At 38.2% G+C, this 17,720-nt stretch overlaps 1 protein-coding gene and 1 pseudogene across 7 annotated transcripts in view; one reads left to right on the forward strand and one right to left on the reverse strand.

Annotated features, from left to right (window-relative positions):
• The window catches only part of LOC131332499 (pathogenesis-related thaumatin-like protein 3.5), a 117,023-nt gene that overhangs the window by 88,565 nt on the left and 10,738 nt on the right, over window positions 1-17,720 (forward strand). For 2 of the 7 annotated variants that reach the window (XM_058366782.1, XM_058366774.1), the window contains exons 2-4: window positions 11,390-11,468; window positions 12,093-12,450; window positions 14,689-15,258. The exons of 2 other annotated variants lie outside the window; for them this stretch is intronic. In XM_058366782.1, the coding sequence (XP_058222765.1) occupies window positions 11,411-11,468; window positions 12,093-12,450; window positions 14,689-15,022 (750 nt within the window). In that variant the 5' untranslated portion in view covers window positions 11,390-11,410 and the 3' untranslated portion in view covers window positions 15,023-15,258. Of the gene's footprint in view, window positions 1-5,439; window positions 5,446-11,389; window positions 11,469-12,092; window positions 12,451-14,688; window positions 15,259-17,720 lie in introns of those variants that run through there. 3 more of the 7 variants (XM_058366781.1, XM_058366779.1, XM_058366780.1) reach the window with 3 other exon arrangements.
• Window positions 15,418-16,329, reverse strand: LOC131332503 (calcium uniporter protein 4, mitochondrial-like; annotated as a pseudogene).

Below are 17,720 nucleotides of genomic sequence, written 5' to 3' on the forward strand. Positions count from 1 at the left end.
AAAATAATAATAATAATAATACGCATTTTTTTTATCCCAGTTCAGCCGCCCACGTGTGTTATCCAGAACAACCCGACTACTTGCACAGCAAATGTGTATAGCAATCGAGTGCAGATTGCGGTGTGGGGCCCACTTCGGGCCCCACACAAATGACCTAAACCGTTCATCAGATGTAAAATAATTTTTCAAAGGCTTTCGCTAAAAATCAACTGAATCCGGTACATTTAGGTGCTTGATCTAATCATCTAATTTTTCATTTAGTTTTCAAAATTTTGAAAAGTAAATGATTGAATTGAGAAACTATACATGGATTAAGCTTATTTTTCTCGAGAACCCTCAAACAAATGTTTTGCATCTAATGAATTATTGGAGCGAGAGGAAGAAAGAAGGACGTCTATGTCTCTATATGGGTACCGAGCAAACCCTTACTGTTGAGCCATGAATAGGTTCAGAACTTGTGGGACCCTGCAACGCTTCCTAGCGCACTACAAGTTGCAGTGCTTGATCGTATCCGTCTGTCTCGACAATCAATGGTCTAGATTTTTAAAAATCCGGGGATTTAACTTTTTCCCGAATTTTTTTTTTAAAATTCGGACCATCCAAAATACTTTTAGACAGTGAGATACAGCACTGCACCAACCTGCCTTCCGCAAGGAACTAATGTGTGGTCACCAATTACTTAGTTTGTACTCACTGTAGTATTCAATTCCTTGCTTCATTCCTTGCCCTGTTCCGTATTCCAGCTACACTCATCTTAATTATTTATTGTTTTTTGATACGCCAATACTCCATTCCATATAGTAGTTTAACAAAAAAAAAAAAAAAAATCCTTTCGAGTTTACTAGTATCCTTTGTTTGGTGAGGGTTCAAACCCCACCGCCCACTCGCAGTTCTATAAAATAGTGGTCTCATCCATTTCTTTTATGGGTATTAATTGAAATTCTCCATTTGCAAAATCCGACTTGTCCTTACATATAGAATTCCACAAATAAGGCTAAGGTTCCGCCAACCTCCGTCTCTTGCAAAGGGACAAAGACAATGGCGACTAAGCACAGTCTCTCTATATTTGGATTGCGATGGAAATGGTGTGTGTTCAGTGCGGGTCTCGATATTTGGATAGTCCAAGTTTAAACTCAAATTTGATTGCTCACTTATTATTAATCTATAAAAATTAAAAAGACATACAAAGTTACATGTATTTTTAGCTTGAATGGAGTACATCAAAAAATCAAAATCAAAATGTAACCCCGGTTATAGTGGTTTATAATTAGCACGATCTGATTAAAAAAATAATTTCTCCTTGCATTTTTTGAAGCAAAATTTTTAATTAAATTATCGTATTTTAACTTATCCAAGTACTCGTTTTCAATTTAGCTCAATTGTGATTTGTATAGTCAACAAAATTCGATAAATAACCTATACCATTTAAAACCACCATATATTTCAATAAGACCTTGTAAAATCAAATGTTGTCAATCGATTTTGTTACTTAATTATCTCGGCAATATTGGTTTCAAATATCTAAGTTCTTGGAATAATTCATCCCCATAAATATGACTATATTGTTTGTATTCCAAGAAACTTTTTAATTTTTTTTGGATGGAAACTATACATACCCCTAATTTTTTTCTTTGTTGGATTTTATTAATTTTTTTTTTTTGTCTTTTGGTTGCCCAATCCCACCGGCTTGTGGGGCTTACCCCTAGACAGATCTGCGTTTATTCCACCTCCAAAGCTCTTATTTTGATTTTAACCTTAGTCTTAGACACGATAAAATGATATGAGAAAAGAGGTTAGGTTTTAGAGTAAGGGCTTTAATCACATATTTATAAGCTCTGGTTCTGTCAAACCCCATCATAATATATGGAATCATGTTGGGTCATTTTAGTTGGTCTCTATATATACAGTAAGCCTATAATATCTCACATCGATATTCCATGGAAAAAAGAAATGATATATATACATATATATATGATAACGCCGACCAATTACTATTAACTTGAGGTTAACCTTTTGAGCCACGTGGTTTGGCTAAGGGTTAAGTAAGCCATGTAACGCCCCGAATTTTGAAAACGTTAAATAGACAATTTTATTGAATATCTAAATAGAGTCTGATTCATTATCACATCATAACCTTGTAGACACCCCATTCTGGACCATCCAGATAACGCTATTTTTCGATCTTTTATTTCCCCAATAATGGTGTGTTTGAGTTTTGAGCATCCCGAACCTCTTTCGAACTGATAAGCACCCGAGAATGTAATGTAGGGTGCGCTAGTGTTTAGCTTTAGTTTAATTTAAGTACTAATTAGTTATTGATAACGTTGTTTTCTTGTAGAGTGTTTTAGTTCTGTTTTGTAGGTGAATCACCAAACAAGGGAGTTTTCGAGGCGTAAGGCATGTCATTGCCCGAGCAGAAGCTGATTTGCCCGAGCAGAAGCTGATTTGCCCAAGCAGAAGCTGATTCGCCCGAGCAGACTCTGATTCGCCCGAGCAGAAGCTGATTCGAAGGTGATTTGCCCGAGCAGAACCAGATTTGCCCGAGCAAGAGGCAGGCAGCCAAGGCAGAATTCTGGGTTAATGCAGTCGGCATCGATGTCAAGTTCTAAGGTCCATCGATGCCGAGCCCCTTAGTGGTCCAGTCCCTTAACCACCTCGGCATCGATGGGATGTATCGTGTTACATTGATGCCAAGCCCCATAGTAGAGCACTCTAAGGCCGTTGTCATCAATGCCGAGGGACTTAAGAGCGAATTTTCTGAGCATCTTGGGAAAATTCCAAGCGCGGGTCTCCGGAGTATAAAAGCTTATGTCATTTTTGTACAAAAACAAGTAGATAGATTCAATAGTACAATTTTCTAGATCTAGGATTAGATTGGCTTGCATTTTCAAATTGTTCTTGTTGTTCTTCATTTTTTTCCAGCACTTATCTTTTAATTTCTTGCCTTAATTAGTTTAGTTTTGTTATTATTGTCTTTATTAAAGTTGTTTATTTTCTCCCGATCTATCATAATCTCTAATTTTCATCTAGTGTTGCTTTTAATTATGTTAAGTAGATTTTCACTTGCTCCTATCTCTCTAGATATGGGTGAGTAGTTTCCAAGGTTAGGTCATGGAATGATTAGCATCTCATGGCTCGGGCGAAAATTGCATTTTGCACCCAATAAAGCTTTAAACTTTGATTTGAAAATTGATGTGAGGTTCGGGTTTGTTTGACAAATCACCGAGGTGTTAACCTCTTTGATCATATGTAGGTGGGAGCATCGCCTACCCACCACACATGATGCTTAGAGCTCTGTCGCTCGAAGTATTTGCCAAATGAATTATAGAGCTAGCTTGGTTCTCAAATCATTTTATCTTCTAATTTGAGAACTTTTAATCAAGTATCTTAAATTGTGTAATTGGGTGAAGAGTGTGATTTAGCTTGAGTCTTGAGTGTTAATAATTGATACGCACCTAAGATTGCTTGATCGTGGTGCTTAAGTCCGTTAGTTAGAAGTGCTTTTAGCTATTATTTGTCGTTTTTAGTCAATATTGCTCGTAAGGTAGTTTGTTAAGTGTTTCAGGCAAAACGCCCTTAAAAGGCGTATTTTGAGTGCAAAGTCAACCCCCAAGTTAATTCAAGAATCATCGCCCGGTGGAACTGGTGCCAAAGTGACCAAATAACGAAGGCGAGGAGCATCGGGCAAGCCAACGGTCGTCGGGTGTCAAGTTTTGGAGGCTGGCCTGAAGACCAGAGATAAGCTCCCCGTATCGATACGGATTTTGGACCGTATCGATACGCGTTTGTTATCTTTCCAATCAGAGAGTCCCGTATCGATACGGCCATAATCTGTATCGATACGGGATTGTTACGGGAGATTGGCCTTTTCAGCTTAACGATGTGGTATCGATACTTTGCTTATTCTGTATCGATACGGAGAGCTTTCGACCAGATATTTTGCTACTTTTTGGACTTTCCATTTATGGAATACTTGCCTTTAATAGCATGTTTTTAGATATTTGAGGAGAGAGAAACCCATTGTGTATAAATAGGGGTCTCCTCTCTCCCCTTTGTTATCTAGGTCTTTAATAGCTTTTAATTTTCCTCCATTAATGGTCTTTCAAGCTTTTCTAGTGTAATTCCTTAAGAACTCAAGTAAGTAATTCTCGTTTGTTAATTTCTCGTTTATTAAAGTTGTTCCTACGGACTAGATCTTTTATAATATCAAGTTTGTTTTCGTTTTTATCGGTTAAAAGTCATGTCTCGTTTTTATGCTTTCTTTCATGCTTTAGCTATGTGTGAGTAGTTGATAGGCCAAGTCTCGGGGTAATCTTTCCCGAGGACTTAGGTGGTTATTTGGTTCTCAAACCTTCGGGCTTAAAATCTTGGTTTTCGGAATTTCATGAACCTAACCTTTTTGGTCTAAGCGAGGCGTGTTAACTCCTTGGTATGAAGTTTAGTCAAGCGGTCTTGGCAAGCGACATATTGAGGGCTCGTGGCCCCCTACGTGTTAGATACATTAGCAAAAATAGGTTGATTTAATTCCGGTTAATCACATCTTTTGATAAACGTAGTCATTAAAGCTAAATTCTCCGGGCGTGAGCACGCGGTCGTGGCTCTCGCCTGAGTTATATTGAGAACCGGTAACATCCTTTGTCAAGGGTTAGACGATCCCTAGACTTGCCTCCTTTTAGTTTATTAAGCGTTATCCTAGTCAATTGCCTTGGCAATTTTCTTCGTTTCAAAGCAAAACCAAGTTGGCCGTCTTAAACGCCACAATCCACCTTATAAAATCTACATTCCGAATAAGCTGTTTTCGATTCTCTGTGGGTACGATCCCGGACTTTCCGGTTATTATGCTACCGACGACCTAGCCCTACGCTTGGGGTATTTCAACCTTATTTGAAGGCAAGGTTTGAGGCGAAGCAATAATTCCTAGACCTAGCCTATCTTTTCTTTAGTTAATTCGTTTTTAATTTAGCCTTTTATTTCCACCGTTTAAAGTAAAACAAAGTTGGCTGTCTAAAAGCCAAAAGCCCTTACTTGCATCTACAAATCCGACCAAGCCGTATAATTATTCCCTTGGGTACGATCCCGGATTTCCGGTTTATTATGCTTCAATCGACGTGTTAAGCCCTACGCTTGGGGTATTATTCCACATTATCTTGGAGAACGAAGCACGAACCCACTCCAAACCCTTCAAACCAAAGCCAAACAGTCCCAGCAAAACCCAAATTGGCTTACGCCATTGTTCCTTTGGCGTACGCCAGTTGACTGCCACGTGTTGGTCATCGGCCGTTGACTCAGTTTTCACTGGCGCACGCTGGTCCATATGTGGTGCACGCCAGTCAATCCCAGTCAAATCAACTTTATTCAGCCACATGGACGAGACTTTTGTGCCACCCTAACGTCGGCTACAGTCTCCCTGATGATTACTCTCGGCAGAGGCGTTCCCTCTCTCTCCTACACCCTCCATCAAGCCAAGTCCCATGCATTTAATGCATGGGAGGCTCCCTCCTAACCTAACCAAACCCTTAACCCAACTGATCAGCCCCCTTCCTCAGGCCCTCTCTCCTCTATAAATACCCCCTTGCATTCATTTGCAAGGGGTTAACCACATAAAGAACCCAAGGCCCTTCTTCTTCTTCTCTCTCTCTACTCCTCCATTGACTCCATTGAAAGAGGAAGCAAGAAAGGGGTCTTTCAGTCTCATACTCCACTGATACATACTTACATTACCACCTTCTATCTCTCCAAATCAAAGCTCAAGCTATCCTTTCATCCCAAGCAAAGGTATACCACCTTTGTGTTCCTTTCTGTTTTCATCTCCTGAGGGGAACCAGTAAGGTCCAGGCTAGTAGTCAATACTAGTCCTGGCCTTAAACTGGTAAAAATATAGCAATCGTGTGAGATGATACATGGTGCACGCTAGTACAATAGAGCCGTATGCCAGTCATGGTGATACATGCACTACTGGCGGCGTCGGGATCATCAATCATCATTTCTGCTAACTTACATTTCTATCAATCACCTTAGCATGCTAATAACCAGTTTACTGCTTTCTGTATATTTAGAGCTGCTAGTCTGTGGTAGGTAATGGTTACTCCTTAACTATTTTGAGGGCCTCTGGGATCCTTCTGGTCATGTTCCAGAGCCCAGATAGTGCAAAAGCCAAGCACTGAACCAAGGTCAAACTGGCGTACAGCTTTTGATGACTGGCGTACGGCAGTGTTACCCAGGATCCAGTGGTTGGCCCTTGCATCTTAGCTTAGTTTTGGCCTCTTTTCTGTTCCCACACTGTTTTTGGGGCATTCTGTTGTCTTTCATGGCTCTAAGCCATTTCATCTGTCTGTAACTACATATATCCTGCTCTAATTAACTGCGAGGTTTATCCTGGGTGTGCGCTGGTCCTTTTCCAGAGCCCAGAGGATTGCAAACAAGAACCGTGAGACCAGACAAGTGGAGTACGCCAGTTTGGTTGTGGCGTGCGCAGGTCGTATCAGCATGCAGTGGTTCGGCCAGTGCATGCTGGTGTGGAGCCTGCTCATGTCTCTTCAGGGCAGCGTACTTCAATTCATTCGGGTTGCTCAGTGCTTGTTCTCAATCTATATTTATCATTGCAAGCAAGTCATCCATAAACATTTTATCACATAACTGCAACTTGTTACAGTTTTAAACCCCCATTAACTGTTCCACTTCCCTAACTGGCTAAAAAAAAAGATTAAATGAGAGAAAAATGCAAAAGTTTTACAAAAATGCCTGAGTAGAGACCGATCTCCGGATTGGACGAGAGGGGTGCCATAAAACCCTTCCCCTCTCATAACCTGGCTCTCGAACCTCAGATATCGAAGGTGACGACGGACCGGTCTACGCTTTTTCAAAAATCAAACAAACGTGGCAAACGTTTTTCAAGTTCGATTCCTTGGGTGTTTTAACCGCTAAAACCCGAGTGGCGACTCTGAATCGAGGCGTTTCGCCGCGCTTTTCCGAAAAAGGGCCGCTCCCGATTTTATAAATGAAAATCTCCCCGGGGGCGCGTGCCCACAAACCTCCATACGAGTACTTTCATTACAAAAGGGAGGGGAAACTAGGGTTCCTAACTACAGTTCCGCCTACTCCTCCATCCTAGCCAGCTCTTCAGCTCCAAAAGCTTCCAAGGTGTAGAGTTCACCATGTTCATCTATAAGATCTGACACATTATACCGGCGTCGCCATCAATATAATATGTCAAGGTCACCAAAGGTAACACCATGAGCTACGATAGCTCAATAGAATAACCCATACTCACTGACCCTTAACTTACGAACAAACGATCATAAATTCAATGATTTCCACATAGTTCATACATATGCGACAAAATAGTTAATAATGACACATCCGCATTCACTATTTAAACTAACGTTGGTGTCCATGATTTTTCGAGTTTCTCCTACGCGACTCCTCGTAGACCGTGCCACCATTTTCCACATTTCATAATCATATCAACATTTTCAAAATCATTTTTAACACACCCAACCTCGGTTCCGCCGTTACGGGTTCCCGAATATCCTCATAATGGTTCCGTCTCACCGGGTTCCCATTGACACACAAAATACACACCACACAATGGGCTACCATGTCCGGCCATATTACGGTTTCCAAAATATTTTACCTTTTCAAAACACGCCTTTTCATTAAACCACACCCTATGTGTCATGTTTCTACTTTCTCAATTTTCGTGTCTCGTTTTCATACATAGACTCCGCAGTAGGACTTTTCACAAATATAAATCATTCATTATAATCTTGAAACTAAACTTACAAGATTATCCAACTCTATATTAGTAATCATGCTCATAACCATCCTAAAGATCAAAATACGAATACTTCTATCAATGATAAAGTTTTATCTTTCGAAAACCATTTTTTCTCTTTGTGGAAAATTCAAAACAACACATATTTATTAGAGTAAAAGTAGCTTATTCAACATGCTCATTCTTCCATTAGTAAGATACACTTGTTGAATACCATGCATGGCGATAATAAATGATAGATAACCTTATCTACTTGATAAATAAACAATAGATAACCTTATCTACTTAAGGAAAATGATGAGGATATTGATACTTTGAATCAAGAACATTCTACTTTCTAACGTACGATTCTATGCAATACGTAGAGTTATTGAACTAGGGGTTCTACGTATACTTAGAGATAGCATCTATGGGACTCTATCTTTCTTCTTGGCGGTAGTAGCGACTACGGAGAGAATGTGTATGTCGGGCGGAGTAACTTCCTACGGTTGGCCTCCGGTAGATTCGAAAGAGAAAGGTTTCTCTCGAAACTGGATCTTGACTAAACTACTTAAACTTTATGGATCGAAGGGTGGTTGAGTGGCGGTTTAGTGGCGGCCTAGGATGAGTTTCTTGAAGAACTTAGGAAGAACTCAAGAACAAGGAAGAACTAGGAAAAACAAAGTAAGAACACAAGGATTCTAGAGAGAGAAGTTGAATGGGTGAAGGTGTGAGTTGAATGGCAAAGATGGGGTGCTATTTATAGCCAAACTAACTTCTATTACCCAATGAATAAAATTTTCCCTAGCAAATATTGTTCAATGGTTAAAAGGGCAAATCATGATTGAAAGCCTTCCATGACTTGTCAAATCCAATCTTTAGGCATAAGGCCATAAAATCAAGTAAGATCTTAGGCTTTCGAGGTAAATTTAGGTGATCATAGTCTAGGTTGGCAAGTCTTACAAGTCTAGGGAAGAGTTTGATTAGGCTAAAGCATAGCCTTCCATGTTTAGTCATTCATAGGTCTAGGTTGTAGTCAATTTCTAGGATGATTAAAGGCTACTTTAGAATCAAATCTAGGATGATTAGGGCTAGGATTCTATGCTAGAAATTGACTAGAATGAGTTGTCTAGTCAATTGGACTTAAGGCTAAAATAGGGCTAAAGAGGTAGCTTGTGCAAGTGTACAAACCTCAAAACACACACATGCACCTCTCTCTCTCTCTCTCTCGGCCTCTCTCTCTCCCTTTCTTTTTCTCCTTTCTCCCATGCATATATATATATATATATATCTAGGAAAGTAACTCTAGTATAAATAGGCTTAAGGCTATAATCCTAGGCATGACTTGTCTTATCAAATTTTGTATATATATATACACACACACACACACTTGACAAGTCTAATCTCTATTAACCAAGGGATAATAATTTCCCTAACATTTGTTATCTAATGGGTAAAGAAAAAATAAGGTTGACATGAAAGGTTGAAATGACAAGGTTGACTTCTTGGAAGCAAGGTACAAGATTCCCATGGTACAAGATTCTCGTGTGACTAGTCTTGTAACACACACACACACATATATATATATATATATTAGTAGACTATTTTCTATTATCCAATGGGTAATATCTTCCCTAAAAATTATAGACCAAATGATAAAGAAAAATTAAGGTTGATATGACATGACCCAAGATTCTTTTCTTGACTTGTCGCATCAAAATTTTATTGGCCATTAAAACTCTATTACCCAACGGTTACAAGTTTTCCTAGCGGTTATTAACCAAAGGATGAAAAAGAAAGGAACTAGGTAGTTTGGTTTCTCTAACTAACCAATTGAAAACTAATTCTACTTGCCATGTAAAATTTCTAGTCAAGAAAATAAAATTTAAAGATTTTATTTAACTCGTTAGGAAAATATACAAGTACTTTATAAGCATACTTGTCTTTAGAAAATGACTAAATTGTCCGGGACGAAAAGATATAATTTTGTAAATCTCAAATCTAATAATGACGGATTATTAGAAACAAAAACGAAATTTTAAAGAAATCCAAGTAATTAAAATAAAATTTAAATATTTAACGAAATTTTTATTTATTGAAAATCAAGGTCGTTACAAGCCAGTCGGTGTGGGTCGTTAAACGTAGTATCAGAATACAACCCTGGTCTACATGGTGGAAGTCACCTCTAGAATTTGGTACAAGCTTGATGTACTGTACAGAGCTAAGTGTCACACCATAGCCACCAGGGGAAGGTTTCTGAGCCAATGCAACAAGGACGTTGCAACCAAGGTGAGGAGATTGTAATATTCCACATCGATATTCCATGGGAAAAAGAAATGATATATAAGACAACGCCGACCAGTTATTATTAACTTAAAATTAACCTTTTAAGGCTACGTGGTTAGACTAAGAGTTAAGCAGATCAGGTGATACGGGTCTTTACAAAGCCCGCATCACTTAACGCTCGTAATATGACCCAAACATGTGCTAATAGAGACTTGTCAATTATCCGGTCACATAATTAAACGATCACAACTTAATGGATAATACAACACCATTCAAACCTTATTCAACAGTATACAATATTTAATTTTATAATCTATGTAGACCCCATCAACAAAAATTGCTAACAAGGGCCATATAAGTCATCATTGATATTATACATTGTAAACTTTAGGAGCTCAAACTTTTATGAGTGCAATTTTGTTCACCTGCCTTAAAAGATGGTGAAAAATACATTCCCTTTTATTCGTTAAAATGGTGTAGATCTCACCTTTGCAATACACATTTTGGTAAGCATGACATCACGTTGTGGTTGGATCCACATCATTTCAACCAATAAGAAGGAGAGTAATGTTCACCCTCTTAAGCGGAAGTTGAACAAAACTCAACTCAACTTTTACTGTCCAAATTTATGTGTCATTTTGAATTCCACTTGTTATTAAAAAAAAAATACTATAACTGTTATAAAACTAGAGCAAAATAAATAAGATTGCATAAACTAAATTAAGAGATGGACACAAATATATAGAAAGATAGTTTCTCCAAGAACTATCAAGGGCAAAGTAGATCTTCAAGACCTATTATATGATACTCAGTGTTTTTCTTTTCTACTCTCTGCCTTTTCTTTCTCATTGGTGTTCATACTTTACATATCTCTCTGTTACATCTACATTTATAGAAAAATGGGGAAGAGGATGATTAATAAGGGAGAGACCCCATAGTATTGATTATGCTCCCTAACTACCAACATGTACTACTATTCCACTCATTTCTTTTAATGTGATCAGGGGGTGTTCCATTTTTGTGAAAAAATAATTTTTTGAAAAAAAAAAAAAGCAATTTCAAGCTCAAAAATCATGTATCTATGCAAATAATTTTTCTATCAATATGGATCTTGTTTGATAGATCTCATTAAGATCTTTTAAACGGTGCAAAAAAAATTAAAAAAATATTTTTCATTTTCATTATATTTCAGTTTGAAATTATATTCTTTTTCCAAAAAGTTCTTTTTTTAAAAAGTGAAACACCAACTTAGCCAACTCAAGCAAGACTTTTCTAACAATAACAACGATATCATTTTGAATTCTTTTTTGTTATAAATACCAAGACCCAATGCATGTAAAACTGCAATCATCTCTCTCTCTTGCAACGACAATGGTGATTAAGTACAGAGTCTCTCTCCTCCTTGTTTCACTTGCTATTTTCTTCCAAGGTAAAATCAATCCATCATTCTTTTCTTCCGAGATCAATTTTGCGATTGAAATGGCGTGTTTTCTATCATGGGTTGTTTTTGCTTATCCTGCGCTTGGATGATCTCTAGACACACTTGTGTCTATGTATCTGGATGCAGACATAAAAAAGTAAACACAATAATAAGCAATGATATATAACTGAACGGTCCTAAATTCTCTAAGGCTGCATTCTTGTAAATTTTTTTGGTCTATAACTTATGTCGAAATTTTTTTTTATTTTTCGCAATTTTTTTAGGACTAATCATTTGTGTCGATTAGAGAAATCAAAAAAGTATAAACATGTGTGAACTTATGTTAAAAAAGATTCATATAAGACGATACTTTAGGCAAAATATAAAGTTGTTCGGTATTTTTTCGTTTTTAGTAAAAGGAAATTTACTTTTGGTCTTAATTTTTTACTTCTTAGACTTCTCTCATCAAGACAAATGATTAATCCAACAAACATGACGTGAATCTAACAAAAAAATTTAAAAAAACGAGCAAAACACACAAAACAAAGTACAGAAAAAGTTTACATCAATGGAATCGGATTTCTGATTGCCTTGCCTAAAGTTACTAATTTGACCCATGCAAATTACTCACAGGATCCAGAGTATCCGCGCGCTCTACAGTATTCACCGTCAAAAACCTTTGTAGCTACACAATTTGGCCTGGCACATTAGCAGGAAACAATGGCGCCATCCTTGGCGGCGGTGGCTTCTCACTGGCCCCCAATGCATCAAACCAATTCCCAGCCCCGGCCGGTTGGTCTGGTCGGTTTTGGGCTCGAACAGGTTGCAAATTCGACGGGTCGGGCAACGGAACATGCTCCACCGGTGACTGTGGCGGCAAGCTCAACTGCAGCAACAGCGGCGGCGCACCGCCTGTCACCCTTGCAGAATTCACAATCGGCAGTAATAGTAATCACTTCATGGATTTCTATGACGTGAGCCTGGTGGACGGGTATTGACTTATATGACGTGAGCCTGGTTTACCCAAAGTCAGCATATTAGTCTAAAGTTTAAATAAAACAACCCCATAAGAGCTTTAGTCCAGCCTAAGTTTCTGTGATATGTAGAGTCTATTAATAAAAATATTTTAGAGTCTAAAGTCCGTGAAAAGACAAAATTACTTTTAATGAGATAAGGGCCTTATTTGGCTAACACAAAAAATATCTTTTTTCATTTAAATTGTCTTAAATGAAACAAGGGCCTTATTTGGTTAACATAAAATATGTCTTTTTCCGTGTTTTTCAATCTCGTTGCACTTTCATAGGGTATCATAAGGTTTTACGTACTTTCATAGGGTATCATAGGGTTTTAAGCACTTTCATAAGGTTTTAGGGTACACTTTCCTATTATAGGATTTTAGTAGTTTAAGCACTTTCATAAGGTACTCTACGGTTTTAGACACTTTCATAAGGTACCCTACGGTTTTAAGCACTTTCAACACCAGTCAACATTGGTCAACACCGATCAACCTTGATCACGTGGATCAACTTTGGTCAACACCACTCAATCTTGGTCAATGCCGGTCAACATTGGGAGGGGTTTTTTGTAAATCTTGGACAGAATATCCTTTAGACTTTATGAAAAAATATTTATGTCTTTATTATTGCAAAAACTCTTATAATATGTCCTCCTACTCAATTTGCCCAACAAAAGTTTCTCATGAACGTGTACGAGTTTCTTATAGGATATTTGATCAAGTACACTTTTCTACAAATTTCCTTCTCAATATAACCAAATTAATTCATCATTTTTTTATTTTTATTTTGGATAAATCATGTGTTCGGGCCAAATTTTCGTGTACCTCGACTAATTCTGGAAGATCTGTCCCACCGCCTACTTGTGTGGGTCCCAATTGAAGCCAAAGTAAAGTTCTGTATAGACTGGGCCCAAAGGAGTTAATATCATCTAAGAGGTTTCGAATCTGCAACCTAACTTAGAAGGAAGCAAACTCCCAATTCACAAGTCTTAACCATTAGTCCGACACTTAGAGTTTTCGTCTAATTAATTATTCATTGTTCATGTTATTTTGTGATGGTATATTTCATGGTATGGACTTGTTCTCTACACGCCACAGAGTTGTAGTTTGCTCCGGTTAGGTCATCGTTTTGACGAAGGCAGTTGTTGTGGTCGCTGTCGGAGTTTGTGGCGATCTGCGTGTGTATTGGTTGAATGACGGTGTTTTGGGTTCTTGTCCCACCTGCAAACTTGGATCTTTTTGCCCTTGACCACTCTGTGTCTATTTGGTTGAAAGATGTTGTTTGAGTGCTGACCTCACTTTCTAACAGTTGTGATTTAGGGTTTTTCGAGCTTTTTTTGTTGTTGGGTTTCAATTTGTTTTCGGTGTTGTTGTTTGGTTTTATTTATGCATTCAACATTTGGGCTCCGTTTGTTTCATTGTAAATATTTTTATATTTACAATGTAAAATATTTTTCATATAAAATATTTTTTTTCAAAAAATAAACTTTAAACTTTTATTTTCCGGTGTTTGGTTAGCACTTGAAAATATTTCAGAAATCAATAAAATAGTGTAGAGAGAGGGGGGGCTTAAACGGTGGAGAAATCTAAAAATATTGGAATTGAACGTGGGTCATGACTGACGATCGAGAAAACTGAGCAGCGAGAATTGCAGTAGAAGGCATGGGGTTCATTTCGGAAAATAATTTACAGAAAATTTAAGGGTAAGTCATTTTCATCCAATTGATGAAAAATGTTTTACATGTAAAATGATTTCCTAATTTTTTATACAACCAAACACCGGAAAATAGGTAAAACTTTTTACGCCCAAACAAACGGAGCCTTGATATCTCATTTGTCAAGTTTCTCAATAAATTTTTTGCCTATAAAAAAAAAAAAAAAAAAACCTTGCTGCTTTTATATTCAATTCCTTGCTCCATTCTATTAACAATTATCGATCGTGTGATTTTAGTGGTATTTGTAGTCCAGTATATAACCATGGCAAAAAAAAATTTGCGCAACATACTTACAAAAAAATTATCAAAGGGTCACACCAAAAAAAAAGGTCAGAAAGCTACCTAGAAATGAGAACCAATAAAATTTCATTTTGAATATTACATCACATACCGTTATGCAAGACGCACTACAGCATCGCCAATCTCCTACTCGAATAAGTGTGCATTCGAGCTGTAATGTTAATTTATGTGGAGTAACTAGTGTCTAATTTCCCAATAGGTACAATGTGGGCATGGGAATACAGCCCTCGGGTGGCTCTGGAGATTGCAAGTATGCTGGCTGCGTTGCTGACTTAAATCCAAACTGCCCGCCAGAACTAGAAGTGACCAGCGCTGGTTCTACAGTCGCGTGCAAAAGCGCGTGCGCGGCTTTCAATACGCCGGAATATTGTTGCACCGGCGATCACTCGACGCCCGCGACGTGTCCACCGACCGAGTACTCAAAGTTGTTCAAGCAGGCTTGCCCTGACGCCTATAGCTACGCTTATGATGACGAGACGAGTACTTTTACTTGTTCCGAGGCGGATTATACGATCACATTTTGTCCCACATGAATGTGAACTGTTCGAACTAGAATAAATTAGGCCCTCTATTGTGGCCTTGTTTTAGGCCATTTATTTTTGGCCTTTATTTTCAATCTTTCCTATCTGGTAATTAACCGGATCTATGTACTCATGGCTATTACTCATTATTGAGTTACGCCATGTTAATAATATCTGTATTGCTACATATCTGTATTGCTACTTTACGGAAGTAAAATTCCGTAATAAATGATTAGTGTGTTTTGATATTTGTGTCCCGATGTTATGTGTCGATTTCTGATACCATTGTTTTTTATAATCAGATGTCCGGAATAATTTACGTGCACCTCGACTAACTAATCCTGAGTACTGTAAATCCACCATCCACTCACTAACGGAGGCCCACTTAACGCCAAAGTATTAACTAATCTCATGGTATTAGCTTATTCCCGTTTTCCAATCCCTCAAAACAAACAGGTGCTAAGTGTTTAGCGTAATTGATCGTGATATGAGAACTAGAGATGTCTTTCCAAAATCTAGCCCAACATAAGAAGAAAAAGTCATTTATCAATTTTTACAGTATAGAAAAGTCTCGATTTATCCATCTTGAAATTCTCACTACGTTTTTATTTTCTACCGATGCACAGCACCAAAAACCGATCCTCCGCCAAGATCCAAACCAGAAAAATCTGCATATTTTCTAACGTCGCAATCGTAGTTCGGATAGAAAGCCCTGCAAAGCTCGTTTTACTTTTCCGAATCAAATTGATGAGTTTCCGTAAGCTACTAAGCTTCTTTTGCTTCACCTTGAAGCGACGTCGGAAGAACCCTTCGAAAGTGGGCTCTTTCGACGTCCTGAGGAAGAACCCGCAGGCCTAGGGAAACGACAGCGAAGTGACGAAGAAGCAGATGGGCGCCATCACGTCCCAACTAAGTTCCCAGAAAGTGAGCCTCATGAAGCCCAGTGTTTGTAAGACTACAAAGCCCAGCCCACCCAAGAGCTCCGTCTGGACTTGCTGTTGGGCTTTCTTGTCGATGGTTGCCTTTTGCTTCTCCAGCTTTTCGAGCTCTTTCCTTATTGGGTCGTTTGGGATGGCTATGGAGTTGGAAATCACCTTCTCCATTGTTTTTGCCAATTGAAATTGCGATTTGATTAGAGTTATAATAAGATAACAAGATGTAACGCTTCGCATGAAAAGGGTAACGTAATACCGGGGGCAAAAATGGAAACAAAATGACTATGGACCGGATTCGACTGTGGACAACCCCAAACCTAATCAAATTGATTCTTGCGATCGTATAAAATTACAAATATTGTTTTGAGGAAAAAAAACGAAACAAAACATAGAAACAAGCCAAAATCTTAGGGTTAACCCCCGAAATGGCTGAATTGAATGACATCTTTGAAGACAAACTAAACCCAAAATGCTATGGTGACTAAGTGTTACGTACATTTAAATTTTAATGGGATATTAATATAACCCATAAATTAAGTGTTTCATGGACTCATCAAGTAGTCTGGTCGATACTTGTAACTCGTGGAATATGGCACCACGCCGTATTATCCGTTCTTGGACTAGTCATGCGTTAGGATTCAGGAAACTCGGTCCATGAAAGAGTTCAGAAAAGAAAATAAATGGTCTAGATTCACAATACTATGAATCTAGATCAATCTATTTTCTCTCCCGGACACTTTCATGGACTGAGTGTCCTGAACCATACTATGAATCTAGAACATTCATTTTTATTCTCGGACACTTTCATGGACTAAGTGTACTATGAATCTGGACCATCTATTTTTTTTTTCCGGACACTTTCATGGACCGAGTGTCCTGAACTATACCAGGCCTTTTTCTAGTATAATTTCCGAACGCACAGTGAACGGAAAATGGGAAGGGACCGTATAAATATTTTCCATGTAAAATGTTTTTTCAGAAAATGAACTTCAAACTTTTATTTTCCGGTGTTTGATTGGCACTTAAAAAATATTTTCAAAAATCGACAAAATAGTATAGAGAGAGGGGGGGCTTAAAAGGTCGAGAGATATGAGAATATTAGAATTGAACGTAGGTCATGATTGACGATTAAGGAAACTGAACAGTGAGAATCGCAGTAGAAGGCAGTGGATTCATTTCGGAAAATAACTTAAGGAAGATTTAAGGGTAAGTCATTTTTATCCAATTAATAGAAAATGTTTTACATGTAAAATATTTTTCTTATTTTTTATACAACTAAATACCAGAAAATAGGTAAAATATTTTATCGAAAAACATTTTATGCCTAAACAAACGGAGCCCAAATAAATTATTGGAGTGAGAGGAAGAAAGAAGGACGTCAATAGGTTAGGTACCGAGCAAACCCTGCCATTTTATGCCTGCACAAACGGAGCCCAAATAAATTATTGGAGTGAGAGGAAGAAAGAAGGACGTCAATAGGTTAGGTACCGAGCAAACCCCGCCATTTGAGCCATAGACAGGTTCAGAATTTGTGGGCCTTGTGGCACTTGGATTGGTTCAGAACTTAGTGCAAGGAAAGTCAAGTGTAGTCACCAATTACCTGGAGGGAGGGGGGCTGCTGACCCTTAGGGGCAGCGGCGCGCTGCTGTCCCCGAATTCGGGGCCCACTCCGGTCTCGATCCGATGATCGGAAATGTTCACTTCGTAGAGCTCGTCGAGTAGAACAATTATGCAAAAAATCAGCTTCATTGGATATCATTAAGTACTTGATCGGA

Source organism: Rhododendron vialii, chromosome 7a (genome assembly GCF_030253575.1).
Source record: "Rhododendron vialii isolate Sample 1 chromosome 7a, ASM3025357v1".
In the NCBI taxonomy this organism is placed as follows: Eukaryota; Viridiplantae; Streptophyta; class Magnoliopsida; order Ericales; family Ericaceae; genus Rhododendron; species Rhododendron vialii.